The following is a 12,714-nucleotide window of genomic DNA, read 5'->3' as shown; positions in this document are numbered from 1 at the left end:
TATTCTGTGGGTTTAAGGAATGACATCTCAGGTACATTCTGCTCCCCTCCCAGAGGAGCCGTAGAGGAACGGTAGTGGAGGACCTGCCAGGTCCGTCACTCATACAAACATTCAGCGGTGGTTGTGTCTTTTGGAGACCTTGTCTTTGGAGACTCTGCTCAGATCTTCCCAGGGAAGGTCCCCTCTTCCCTCTGGTCGTCCCATTTCTGGACCTGGGGGACAAACGGGTGAGAGAAAATGTAATTTGATAGACCACTGAACAGTGTCACTGTGTGACAGACAGAAATGATTTAGCCTCGACTGGTTGTCAGTTGCCCACTATGTTTCACTGTGAGAGGAACAGCAACAGCAAAAACCTCAAGGCATAACAGTTTCTTCCCGACTGCAACTGCCCTCATTAACAAGGCACGTGAGCCCCACTGACACCATTTTGTACATTTTTGTAGATAGTATTGTATTTGCCACTTCGTTATTGTATTTTGTTTGAAAATAAAATAGTTTATTTTCGTGCACCAACAGACCAAGGCAAATTCCTCATAAGTGTATACCTACTTGGTGAAATGAAATCTGTATTTGAATACACTTAGGAAATTAAAGTTAATGAAAAAGTGTATAGTTATATAAACATTTACCCAAGATATGGGGCAGAGTGATTTGTAGACCCTCAGGTACCAGTCACATGGGGCGAGGTCGACTCCTTTGGCATCCAGGGCTTTTTGGCAGCGATGATAATCTGAACAATGGACATTAAACAAGTTACACCACCAGGTATCCGTTCAGGCCGGGGCAGGTAAGATGGATACTGTGCATCTGGAAAGTAATCACACCCCTTCACTTTTCTACACACAATACCATCATATCATATATCTTTTGAATTTACCACAGGTGGACTCCAATCAAGTTGTAGAAACATCTCAAGGATGATGAGTGGAAAGAGGATGCACCTGAGCTCAATTTTGAGTGTCATAGCAAAGGAGGTGGATTCTCTGTCATCATGGGGTATTGTTGTGTGTAGATTGACAAGGCTGTAAAAGGTAGGAAGAAGTGAAGGGGTGTGACTACTTTCCGGATGCACTGTATAACCGACAGCAATGCAGTGGTTTTAGGAAAATCTCCAAAATTGTATTACATAGTGTCACAACTTAAAGAGGTCATAATTATTGAGCATAGGAGTTGACACATTCTGGGACAGCAGACCTCCTGGGACATGACACTTCATGAGTCACACACATGATGAATAGGCTGACCTATATTATTTGCTGCATTAATTAATATGTTTGAGATGACATGACCCAATAAAAAAATAGCACCGCTAATCTTTAATACTGATTTGACTTAACAGCCATACTTTGACCTTGGTGTCTAGACTTACCCAGATAATTGGACCAGCAGTTCCTCGTCTGGTTTGAGTTGGGGAACCGGGAATCAAAGGGTGCTGTCCGGTACTGCTCAAGCTTAGCCTTAATATCATCTGCCATGTTTTAATTCTGTCAGGAAAACATGCTTCAGTTATGAGAGAGGATACAATGAATAACGATGTTACTGTGACAGTAGAATGATCAAATATTGCCAGACGCCTTTAGGAGGGTGGCTCTTTAAATAACACCATCAGGAAAGCATGACTATGCTCACAACATAAATACCCAAATAATGTAGAACCAATAGCCTACTTCAAGGATCGATCTATGGAGGAAGTAATCCGTCTACCGTCGATTGCTGACCAGAAATGCACAGTGATGAGAGCAAAGTGTGAATTCAGTGGGAGTTAAAGGGTGCTGGACTGCGGTACCTCAAAGAATATTCTATTGGAATCTCTACCGAAATTGAGAAAATAATAATAATAATAATAATAATCTGTTTATACCTGCATCGGGTAGCCTAGCTTGTTTCTAGACGATAGCCTATCTTGCCCGGTCCTACCAAATATTCGACAAATATTACTTTAAAATATTCTTTAAGTCCTTTAATTTACTTTTTTATCGATAAAGTAGACTAGGTTATTATAACAGAATTTGAGTTAAACAGAGACTAATGCTAGCCTATTAATACAACGCATGGTTTCATTTTCATTTAATATGAGTTTCAAGACCTAAATAGTTAATTAGCCTACTCATGCAGGCCTATCAACAAATGTATCTAATGATCTAATTCTTTTCTAAGAAAATGCAACAAATAGAATTCAAAGGAAATGTAAATATATTTTACCCTCGTTTCAGGTGCTGCCTCAGAATGAGTTTGTTCAGAAGGTTGTTGCGTTGCTGAAGGTGCAGCTCGCATACTGTAGTCGTGCAGTCTTATCATACTGTAGTCGTGCAGTCTTATCATAACGGGATGGCGGACGCAGGTCACATTGACTGAGATACTCTCACAATTAATGGCATTAATTAATGCTCCTTAATGCTAAACCTCTGTGATAGGCCTACAGCGACTGAAAAGTAGGCTAACCAGTCTATACAAAATGTATTTTACTGGTGTTTCATTGTGGTTTTGAATGTCAAAATGATCTGTGTGTGCGGAAGTATCCTGTCATGTGGTTAATTATTAACTTAAGACGAAAAATAAATTCAGTTGGCTAATGGTAGGCCTACCCTAGTGACTTAGTAGGCTATGTAGACCTAGTGACGGGGTATCGAGGCGGGGCAGCTACAGGTAGGATACCCACCATCTCAGTAGGCTATTTAAACCTCAATCCAGGAATCCTCTAGGTCCTAGGAACTAGAGGCAGTTTGCATTGCTGAGGAAGATTACATGAGTCGCAGGTGAAGGATACATTATTAAGTCATCTGACAGGTGCAGATCTCTCAGTTGTCCAGAAGCACTGGCAGATCTATAAATGATGATTTTAAATCATAATTTTGATCAAGGAGTGCAGGCCTGGCATAGAAAAAGTTCTGAAAGGGGTAAAAGGGAACACGAGCACATCTGGGCATAAATATCGAAATCGGCGCTCGAACATTATATTCATCTGATTACACAAAGGCGACGTAACCTGATCTCAAAATGACCGAAACAAGTTCCGAGACTAACTTCTCCACCTCCAGGGCACGTTTCCTGCTTCTTATCCAGCAGAGAGCTCTGTAGAACAGGGAGCTCTGTAGAACAGGGAGCTCTGTAGAAAGTCCATTTTTTTCACTGTCATTTCCTATCATAGGAACTTGTGCCATGTTGAGTCTGATTACGTCACGTCACTAGGAGCGTAGGATCTTTGCCCTTAATTGTCTTCTGTATGCGGGTCATCTCTACTGTATGCGGGTCAACCCCTGCACCACGTCATGGAGAAGATATCACACCAACTCGTACTCCACGACCCCTGTGATACGTGACTAGTGGCATGTAGGCTACTGCCCCCCACCCTCCCATGACCCTCCCATGACCAATACCATGTACTGCCCCCCCCCACACACACACTGGAATGCATAGGGCGACTGGTGTCAATGACCACGGTACCTGCTACTGCAAAAAAAAAACACTACTCTCGTTTCAAAAGTAAATCATTTTAATAGTGTTAGAAATTCAAACCTAAAATGGAAAAAAACTGCTCAAGTGGAGACCTGCTCTACAGGTTCAATATATTAATTATTAAGGCAAAGAATACAATCCCTTCTCCAAACAGGACCATTTAAAGACATGTGTAAACACAGCAGGAAAAAACATGTAGTACCCATTTTATCATGAGCTATTAAGTTTCATTATCATAGGTCTCTAGTTGAGTCCCTTCCTCGTAAATGATCTACAGTTCTGATGATGCATACGAGAAAGGGTTCCTCTTACAGCAACTCGGAAGAGATGATTGTCAGCTACAGTACCTCAGACTAAAAGGTTATAATATTGCCATTGTTGATGAAAGCAGGACCATTTAAATATTTTCCAATCACAGGCTTGTGAAACTCCAGCAATCTGGCTATTAATGCTTCGCCATTCATATCAACAACACTCAACTTACAGAATGACCGTTTAAAAATCTTTCCAGAGCCTCTCCTGAGCACAAATATAAAACTCTAAATATCTTACTGACCACCCATGGTCAAATATAGTACTATTCAAACCTTCAGCCTTTGGTGCATAAGGTACTCGCAAGAGTGCTACAGAAAACCACTTAACAGTAGAGGAATCCCTTAGGGGGGAAAAAGAGTCCGAGACAGAACCTGTTCCGGGTCCGTAAGGTTCTGTTTGGAACCTGAAATGGTTCTGTCTGACCGGAAAAGTGTTCTTATACTTTTGTAACAGTGAGTGATCAGCTGTGCAGAACGAAATGAAACTGTCTCTTTTGAGAGACCTGTTCAGTGGTGTGCTAAGCGAACAGAGCTTTCCAGCAATGCTCAAAAGTGCTTATATGAGGACATAACAGGCAAGTCCTTAATATGAACATTATCTTATTCTTGATTGTCAGACTACAACCTGAATACTATCAGATTGTCTGAGTTTAGTAGGTACTACAGCTTTAAGAATGACAATCAGTTTGACCTAAGCAGAGTAAACAGCCAGTCAGGCAGTTTGGGGTCCAGTCATTGGTTGGTTGTCAGCAGTCAGGTTGCCATAGCTACTGTTTACACTTTGGCTGTCCGTTGCAGTGTTGTCATAGCTACTGTTCACACTTCGGTTGTCAGCAGGAAGGGTTGCCATAGCGATGTCGTATTTTGGTTTCGTCAGTAGGCAGAAGGGGTTTCGTCGCGGTCGTACGGCGCCTCCTCTCCCGTGTCACTCCTGGTCGCTGAAGCGCAGTCTGTTGAAGGCCTCCACGATGTCCTCGCCGTCGCCGCCGGGGCCGATGCGGAGGACGCGGCTGTCCGGGACGTCCTGCTTCAGCTTGCGCTTCCGGAGCACCACCTTGCCCTGCTCCCCCGCGCCCCGCGGCCCGGTCAGCAGGAGGTAGCAGGCGTGGCGGCCCCGCTCCAACAGGGTGGCTGGGAACAGCGGAACACGGCAGGTCAACCACGGGAAGGCGGCCGAACCCAAACGTTTAATCATTTCCTGATAGCCTTGAGCATACTGAGAGACGCCATTATCATGCTAGTGTAGGGTTTTGCCTAGTCAATTAAGTCACCTTTAAATGCAATGATGTGGTCCATGACGTTGGTCTTCTCCAGGAGAACCTCTGAATGAAGGGGGTGCAGCATGTAGGAACGACGAGCATCACTCAGAGGAATCTGAGGAGAAAACGGCCATTTAAAAACCGGCCCGGCCAGTCGAGACAACACTGCTGGTTTATCAGATGTTATCAGATGTTATCAGAAGATCAGTGATGGTGATGCGTGCTCTTACGGAGAAGTTGACCTCAGAGGGCAGCAGACCCCAGAACATGAATACGGAGTAGGAGTTGATGGTGTGGACTGAGGCGGGTCTGGGGCAGTTGGGGCTGGCCAGCAGGTGGACCTCCCACAGTACACCCCCCGTCTCTCCGTCCAGTATGACCACCTAGAACACGCACGCACGCACACACACACACACGCACACACACACCGAAAGGTGTCACATTAAAGCGAAGGAGTTGCAGGTAAAACATGCAACTCTATAACTAGTTTATTATTAAGCAAATATTACATTTCTACCACATAGCATTGTAATACAATATTGTTGCTAGGCAAGCATGAGGGCGATAGGTATGCTGAACTCACCCTTTTTGTGTCATTGCCAACATCCTCCTCGATCACTATGTCCAGTTTGCCATCTTTGTTGAAGTGGCCGAAGGAAGGCTCGCTGAGGGGAGTGAGGAAACTCATTTTAAATGACCTATGACCTATGCTAAAATGGCTTGGTTGTTAATATACGGCCCCAACGACCCCATTATGAACGTCTACTTATACAACGGTTAGTTCTGGTTCTTGATTCCGATTGGCTGGAAGCCGTGTTAAAATACTTTGTAACACACACCTGGGACCGCTTAGCGTCGTGCCTAACAACGCCCCCTAGCTGTTATAAAATCACTATAACACGGCCTCTCGTGGTTTATTGCTTAAATGTACATTGTAAAAGCCAACATAAATAAATAAACAGAGATCTCAATGTTTGGTGAGAGTTGTACCTGAGGACGGTGCTGGTGTTGACTGTCCACCGTGGGATCAGACTGTGTCCATCTATGAGCAACACGGCGTCCGCGGTCACCAGCAGCAGGTCAGAGAGGCCATCCGTCTTCCTCATCCTCGTCACGTGTCTCACCGAGTCGGACCTTCCGAGGGCGGGAACAACCGTCACAAAACAAATCTCAGGAAAGCCCCCGGCCCACGAGAACTAACGAGCTGTATGAAGTCCACGCTCATGGAACATTCATTACCCACAATACCGTGCTGTGGATTCTTGCAAAGTCAGGCTGCGGCGTTCACTCACTCATAGACCGGTACGAGGCCAGAGCTGGGGTCAGCTTTGGCCTCCCAGAGCTGGTCCTTCGTAAGGCTGACCTCTGCGCCTTCTTTAGCCTTAGCTGCGATCCTCCACAAGGCCAGGGCGTACAGACCAGAGTCTGAGGACAGAACGCTGTGGTTACTGAGGGTGCGTTCCTAAACGCTCTCGGAGAATCTGCGCCGATTTCAGAGCGCGCGGGTTTCAACATCATAGAGCTGCTCTGAGATCAGTTCGTTTACAGTCAGTTAGCTCGGACAAACCGTCTTTTCAGTCAGAGCGCCCAGTGCGCGCTCCGGGGTCTCCCAGAGCGCAGTGCTCTGAATTCCCGAATGACCAGAGAGCATTCAGGCTGCACTGGGAGCGCGTTACAAACGCACCCTGAGGCTGAACAACCATGTCATAGTGGGCCCACAATTAACATCAAGTAACAGCGATCCAGAGCTAAATCTATTCCCTATGGACTGTACTGAAATCAATACGTTCATGGTGGCGCTCAACAGGATCCATGGTTTTGTCTGCAAGGGTTTTCCTATGAAAACAAAGACTTGTATAAGACACACATACGCAGGCTGTGGTGAACGAACGCTGACCTGATTCAGACAGGCTCACCTTTCTGGAGGAGGACATAGTGGGATCCTTGATCGGTCAGGAGGAGGAGATGCTCTGCCGTCTCGGCCGTGTCCAGAACCACCGCTGACCCGATCTGCGACCCCGTCTTTCCAGAGAGAAGAACCAGCTGCGTCTGTCCAGATATGAGACGGTAATTTGACTTGAGCTTGTCCTTCTATGATCCGATGCTCTTTGTAGGGGTCAGGTTAAGAGTTTTAAGTGTCCCCCGCCCTGCTGGGGTGGGACTTTAGACCACTCTGTCTGTTAGTTAAAGGACTAGTTTGGTATTTAGCATCATAGGCTTATTTAGATTATGCACAATCATATACAACGGTCCATATAAACATTTTGAAGAATTGTGCACTCTTGAGATATTAGTGGTCATTGCTCATGTCACAGCTGCAGGGTTCATAGAGACATTACACAATTACATTCAAGGACTTTCAAGTACTTTTCAACAACTTTTTTTTTTTTCATTTTCAAGGACTTCACTGACATTGCGGCCCAAAAAAATAAAATCACAAATCAAAAAAAATAAAATCACTGATAAATCCATGTCCCTGTCCCTGGTGCTGAAACAGCCTATCAATGTGTGTAAGAGTCACTTGACCAATTCACATGTGCAGGGCTCCACTCATTCAGGAGGTCATTCGGTCCATTCACTTCATTTTCTGAACGAGTAGGCTAACAGTGCTGTAACTTCTGTCTACCGTCTGATCAAGAGTGGCCTTTTTTTTGTCACTGTGTGTTTATTTTGGAGAGATATAGACTACTTTTGTTTGTTCTAGTTTGACAATGAATAGATCGGCATATCAGAATAGGTTACGTCTTTCTTTTTTGGGGGGTGACAAGTTGACAACAGAGGATACAAAATAGTCTTTGGGAGTCTGCCACCTCCACCGAAGACACGAGGACATTATTGACCAAAGCCAACGGTGTGTCAACGCCCGGTGAACTATAAATGATATTTTACGCTGTACAGCTTGTTTGTCGAGTCATCAGTTGTCCAAACAAATTGCCCACAAACTGGTTATGCTTGTCAACTATCCGAAATAAATATTTGATAGTTGGCTGCCTGGCACAATGCCATTATCTACAGTTAGCTAGCCACAAACCAGTCATGAATGACATTCCCAGCAAGCTATTCTAGCATAGATGAACAAACATTGCTACAAAAGGGCGAAGCGTGGGAGACAACATGTTTACTGTGCACTTGTCTAGAATCGGTTGTGCTCTTTAGATCATAAGAAATACTATTACATAGACATGTGGGCGGCCTGAACCTAAATCAGCTCTCCAGCTCCTGCTCCGAGAGACACTTGTGAATATAGGCCTAGCACAGAATATAGGCCTAGCACAGAATATAGGCCTAGCACAGAATATAGGCCTAGCACAGAATATAGGCCTAGCACACTGCCCTCTACCAGACATTTGGCTGGTGAATGAAATAACCCTGGGGTACCTATAGATTGATGTGGTTGTTAAGGTTTACCTGCAGTGGGCCTGGGGCCACCAGAGCCACGTCACTGACCCCGTCACCGTCCAAGTCTGGGACACTGAGGACAGGGAGGGTGCTGTTCAGGTCTGGGGGATGCTGCTTCTGCCACATGATCACACCTAGACAGACCAAACACCACACAGCCCCAATTCACTCACATGATCACGCCTGTACAGACCAAACACCACACAGCTGAAATGTACTTAATTATTATTATGTACATAATTAATTAATGAACCACATAATTAGTTGTGGAACTTGAAAGTGCATATGTGGTGTATAAAAGGTGTGCCTACGGGAGATTTGGCCCACATCCAGGTAGGTGTGAAACTCAATCAACTATGGAGTCCTGATATAACATGCCGTTCATCCATCGTGTTAGCAGAGACAGAGACCCGTTTACACCTGGCATTCAAATGTGTTTTTGGTGATCAGATTGCAATCTGATCATGCTAAACCACATGAAAGTACAGGTGTAAATGCGCCCAAAACGTTTTGAGGACGGATTGCGATCCGATCGGGCAAATTACCTCCGGAGGTGGTCAGGGACGCATCTTGACCACATTTAATATACTCGAAAACATATATTAATGCCAGGTGTAAATGTAATCAGGCTAAATCATTATCTAGATACAATCTCGATACAAGACGCATTTTAATGCAAGGTGTAAACGGGGTCAGAGAGAGACAAGTCAGTCGGTCACCCTTGTATTTGTCGATCGCCGTGAGCTGGTCGGCGTGGGACAGCAGACAGCCACGGTCCGTCTCTCCCAGTCCATCCAGACCGCACTGGGCCCAATGGAAGTCGGGGGTCAAAGGTCGCTCCCAGATCGTCTCCCCATTGGTCCCTGCCACCGCTGACACAAACACACAGGGGGTGGGCAGCCCTGGAGGACACACACAAGGTAAACCTTAATCACATCCACACGCACACAGTAACACATCCCTAGATAGATAGATAGACAGACATAGATATTTTATAAATCCTCAAGGGCAAATGGTTGATTATCTAATTCATAACAACCCCAATACCTGCCCATTCTGCTTTTACTAAGCTTTTATACAATACCTCCCCAAAAGCTCCTTGCTTCTTCTTATTTTGAGAGCTACTGCACAAAACAGACTGGCTAAATAAAGTGGATTCCAACTGTGTACCTTCGTCAGCACATGTGTTGTTCTGACTTCCCGCTGAGTCCTTGAGAACAAACAGCACATCCAGCACTTTGTCTTTGCTTGCGTCTTCTATAGCCAGGAAGTTATAGGTGGCTGTGTAGGATAAGAGGATGTGTTTATACAAAAGAGCATAAAAACAAGGCAACAACCTGAATTAGCACTGCGGTGTAGGGACGGTATGACTCAGCGACGGGCTGACTGCTCACCGGCTTGAGGGTAGGTGCGATTCCAGGTGCTGAGATATTGTGCTCGGACCGGACAGGGGATGATGAAGGAGAAAGCGAAGACGATGATGAGGCAGAGGAAGAGGGAGGTGAAGAAAGCAGCAGTGCGCCAGTGGGACATCTTAGACAAACCCAAGCCTCCGCCGCAACTCTTCTTCTTCTTTAGTTGTGTGGGATGTGTCGTCCCATCTTCGGCCCCGTCTCCATCCCTCTTCAGGGGGTCAGCTTCGGTGTCAGTTGCACGGTCTGTGTTCTCCATCGCTCCTCAATGCATCACAACCTTAAGCACAAGCTAAACAAACAGGAAACGAAGAGGTTAAGTTGCAGCGAGAACCAGACAACGTTCTGCTGTGGATATTATTGTTTGCTAACGTATAAATGGTAACGTTCGAGCTGTTTGGATTTCTATGTCTCAATGTTTATCTTATTGACTCAAACAGATCTATCTATCTATCTATCTATCTATCTATCTATCTATTGTGGCCTAGATAAACTGTAGCTACCGCCCACGCTTCAGGGACAGAAACAAAAGAGATGACAAACAAAAACAAAAGGGAACAGCTGCCTACGGGTCTAGCTGTTTCCACTACGTTGGTTTGGTGGATTTCAAACCTATTTCCTACCAAAAATAACTCAACCTCCATTGTTTTCTAAACAAGAAAATCAATACAGCTGAAGTTAGTTAGCTAGTCCATAAAGTTATTCTATCGTTCTGTGTTTGATCATTAGACTAATACGTTAGATAACTCACTTTAGACCACAGACCAGGGGGTATTATAGGGACATATACGGCAGCTAGTTAGCTAACTAAGCTAACACACACTTCAAAACGTCATTAGCTAACCTACTATTCTAGTAAAAAGGGCTGATAATAACAGAATTACAGTCGGAATAAGTTAACCAGGGTGCGTTTTTCTTACTTTAACTTTAGCTGCTGTCCGCGTCTTGTTAGAAGGTAAAGAAACAAATCAGTTATCAAACAACCTCTAGTCTCTTCCGTTTGAACTAGACGTGATGTTCCACTCTTGTCCACTAGGTGGCGGTAGCACGGGTGTATTAATAGAAGGTTGACGATTCGTATTAAATCCAGAGAAGAAGAAGAACTCATCTTCCTGAAGTGTCTTTTTTATTTTTTATTTTTATTAATTTTTATTTTTTATAAATCTTTATTAATCAAGGTACAAGACAGTACAAAATGTACAGTACAAAACAATACAAATTAGCAACAATCAATCAATACAAAGAATGAAATAAAACAAATTTAAAAAATAATACAAGAGCCAGGGTACATATATCAAGCCTTTCACACAAACAAATCAAAGAAGGTGCACAAACTCACTGTCTTCGTAGCCTTCTTATTATTGGAGGAAAAAATAGTCTTTATGTATTGTTTGGTTTCATTTTCTAGAATTTTGAACAGGGGTTTAGAGTTAGTAAATTTGGATTTGTGAATGTGAAATTTTGCTAAAAAAACTATTAGGTTAATAATATAATATTATTTGGTTTTACTGCCAATATCTTTAATGAAACCAAACAAAACATTCTCTAGACATAGAGTGAAATCAGGGTCAATATTATCAATAATAAATCTACTTAGATCCTTCCATAGTTTTTTTGTATGAGTGCAATGCCAAAATAAATGAAGAAGTGTTTCTGGGAGTACATTACAAAATGAACAATTAACATTGATATCTTTCTTAAATTTGACAAGATGATTTGCAGGATCAAACAACCTCTAGTCCAGGGGTCTCAAACTCAAATTGGCTTGGGGCCACTGCTGGTATCGTCAACTCATAGGAGGGCCAAGTCAACTTCAACTACTACTAACTATAAGAAAGTGCAATATTTCGGAAAATGTCATTTTTCATTTCCATAACTAGACTCACAACTCAGTCTCTAAATGTTGCAAGACTATTCCATAACTAACATTTTCATCATACAAATTCAAACCGGTTTCCATTCATTTTAATATATTTTAACAGTTAGTGCTGCAAATCTTTTTTCCTTACTTTTATTTGATCTTGAATAGCCTACATTTGTACTACCTACTATTCTGTTTTAACTGCAAGATGCATCACTACTGTAAGCCTGCCCTGGACCTGTAGCTAGCTACTTGCATTTATTAAAGTTCAGGTTTGTTTCCATTTCTTACCAGACACTTGAATACATGTGTAGGCTACTACTCTATTTCTGGCTAGACACTTATCTTGAAAGACTGAGACGTCAGCCCTCTCAACTGTGTGGCTCGTTTTTTTCTCTCGTCTCCCGACACTCTCCATGTTTACTAGCCTAATGAATAGCTCATTATATTCCTTCAGAACGGCCACTTTGTTCTTGCATATCAGGCAGGTAGCATTTCCATTGAACTCTACAAAAAATACTACAATGTCCATCTTTCTTGAAACGGTCTGTGTTCCTAACGTTAGTTAATCATGAAAACAGCCTCTCGGTAGCTAGCTGCATTCCGTTCACAGTCGCGTGCGGATTGATTGCACCTGTGACTGCATCGTTCACCTTGCGCGCTGTGCACAATAACAGAATTTCGCCCCACAATTTGAATTTCGCATTGTAGGCCTGCCTGCCGGCGCCGTTTACAAGGAATTATTTTGCGGGCCGGATTACATTATATTTCTGACATCATGTCGCGGGCCGGATGGAGTGGTGTGGTGGGCCGCAAATGGCCCGCGGGCCGCGAGTTTGAGACCCCTGCTCTAGTCTCTTCCGTTTGAACTAGACGTGATGTTCCACTCTTGTCCAGTAGGTGGCGGTAGCACGGATGTATTAATAGAAGGTTGACGATTCGTATCAAACCCAGAGAAGAAGAAGAACTCATCTTCCTGAAGTGTCGTCATTTCCCGATAGCTCGAACGA

General features: G+C 43.8%; 2 protein-coding genes across 3 annotated transcripts; both read right to left on the bottom strand.

The window, feature by feature from the left end:
* Positions 1 to 3: 3 nt before the first annotated feature.
* Positions 4 to 2,405, bottom strand: cox6b1 (cytochrome c oxidase subunit 6B1). Of its 2 annotated transcripts, XM_084459686.1 has the most exons (4): positions 2,206 to 2,405; positions 1,373 to 1,487; positions 633 to 733; positions 4 to 212 (listed from the first exon to the last, which is right to left on the bottom strand). In XM_084459686.1, exons 2-4 carry the CDS (start codon positions 1,476 to 1,478, stop codon positions 159 to 161), a joined length of 261 nt encoding a protein of 86 aa, XP_084315812.1. In that variant the 5' UTR covers positions 1,479 to 1,487; positions 2,206 to 2,405; the 3' UTR covers positions 4 to 158. The 2 variants fall into 2 exon arrangements, with proteins under 2 accessions (XP_084315812.1, XP_084315811.1); XM_084459685.1 differs by lacking the exon at positions 2,206 to 2,405 and having other exon boundaries at positions 1,373 to 1,781.
* Positions 2,406 to 3,544: 1,139 nt separating this feature from the next.
* On the bottom strand, positions 3,545 to 10,864 carry fam234a (family with sequence similarity 234 member A). The gene is made up of 12 exons (XM_084459924.1): positions 10,764 to 10,864; positions 9,826 to 10,135; positions 9,602 to 9,712; positions 9,151 to 9,333; positions 8,441 to 8,565; positions 6,949 to 7,081; positions 6,325 to 6,457; positions 6,023 to 6,166; positions 5,616 to 5,697; positions 5,263 to 5,415; positions 5,045 to 5,147; positions 3,545 to 4,904 (listed from the first exon to the last, which is right to left on the bottom strand). The coding sequence occupies exons 2-12, from the start codon at positions 10,100 to 10,102 to the stop codon at positions 4,699 to 4,701; spliced, it is 1,650 nt and encodes a 549-aa protein (XP_084316050.1). The 5' UTR covers positions 10,103 to 10,135; positions 10,764 to 10,864; the 3' UTR covers positions 3,545 to 4,698.
* Positions 10,865 to 12,714: the final 1,850 nt, after the last annotated feature.

Source organism: Borostomias antarcticus (genome assembly GCF_949987555.1).
Source record: "Borostomias antarcticus genome assembly, chromosome: 29".
Taxonomy (NCBI): Eukaryota; Metazoa; Chordata; class Actinopteri; order Stomiiformes; family Stomiidae; genus Borostomias; species Borostomias antarcticus.
This window is presented reverse-complemented; position numbering and strand designations above follow the sequence as displayed.

Bases quoted from the DNA above. Each gene is read 5' to 3' on its own strand.
- cox6b1 (XM_084459686.1), bottom strand. From the start codon at position 1,478: ATGGCAGATGATATTAAGGCTAAGCTTGAGCAGTACCGGACAGCACCC. The intron at 734-1,372 runs GTAAGTCTAGAC...TCCATTGTTCAG, and splicing joins CTGCTGGTCCAATTATCTGG to ATTATCATCGCTGCCAAAAA. The intron at 213-632 runs GTAAATGTTTAT...TTTGTCCCCCAG, and splicing joins CACTCTGCCCCATATCTTGG to GTCCAGAAATGGGACGACCA.
- fam234a (XM_084459924.1), bottom strand. From the start codon at position 10,102: ATGGAGAACACAGACCGTGCAACTGACACCGAAGCTGACCCCCTGAAG. The intron at 9,334-9,601 runs GTACACAGTTGG...TGTGTCCTCCAG, and splicing joins CAACACATGTGCTGACGAAG to GGCTGCCCACCCCCTGTGTG. The intron at 5,416-5,615 runs GTGAGTTCAGCA...TGCGTGTTCTAG, and splicing joins TTGGCAATGACACAAAAAGG to GTGGTCATACTGGACGGAGA.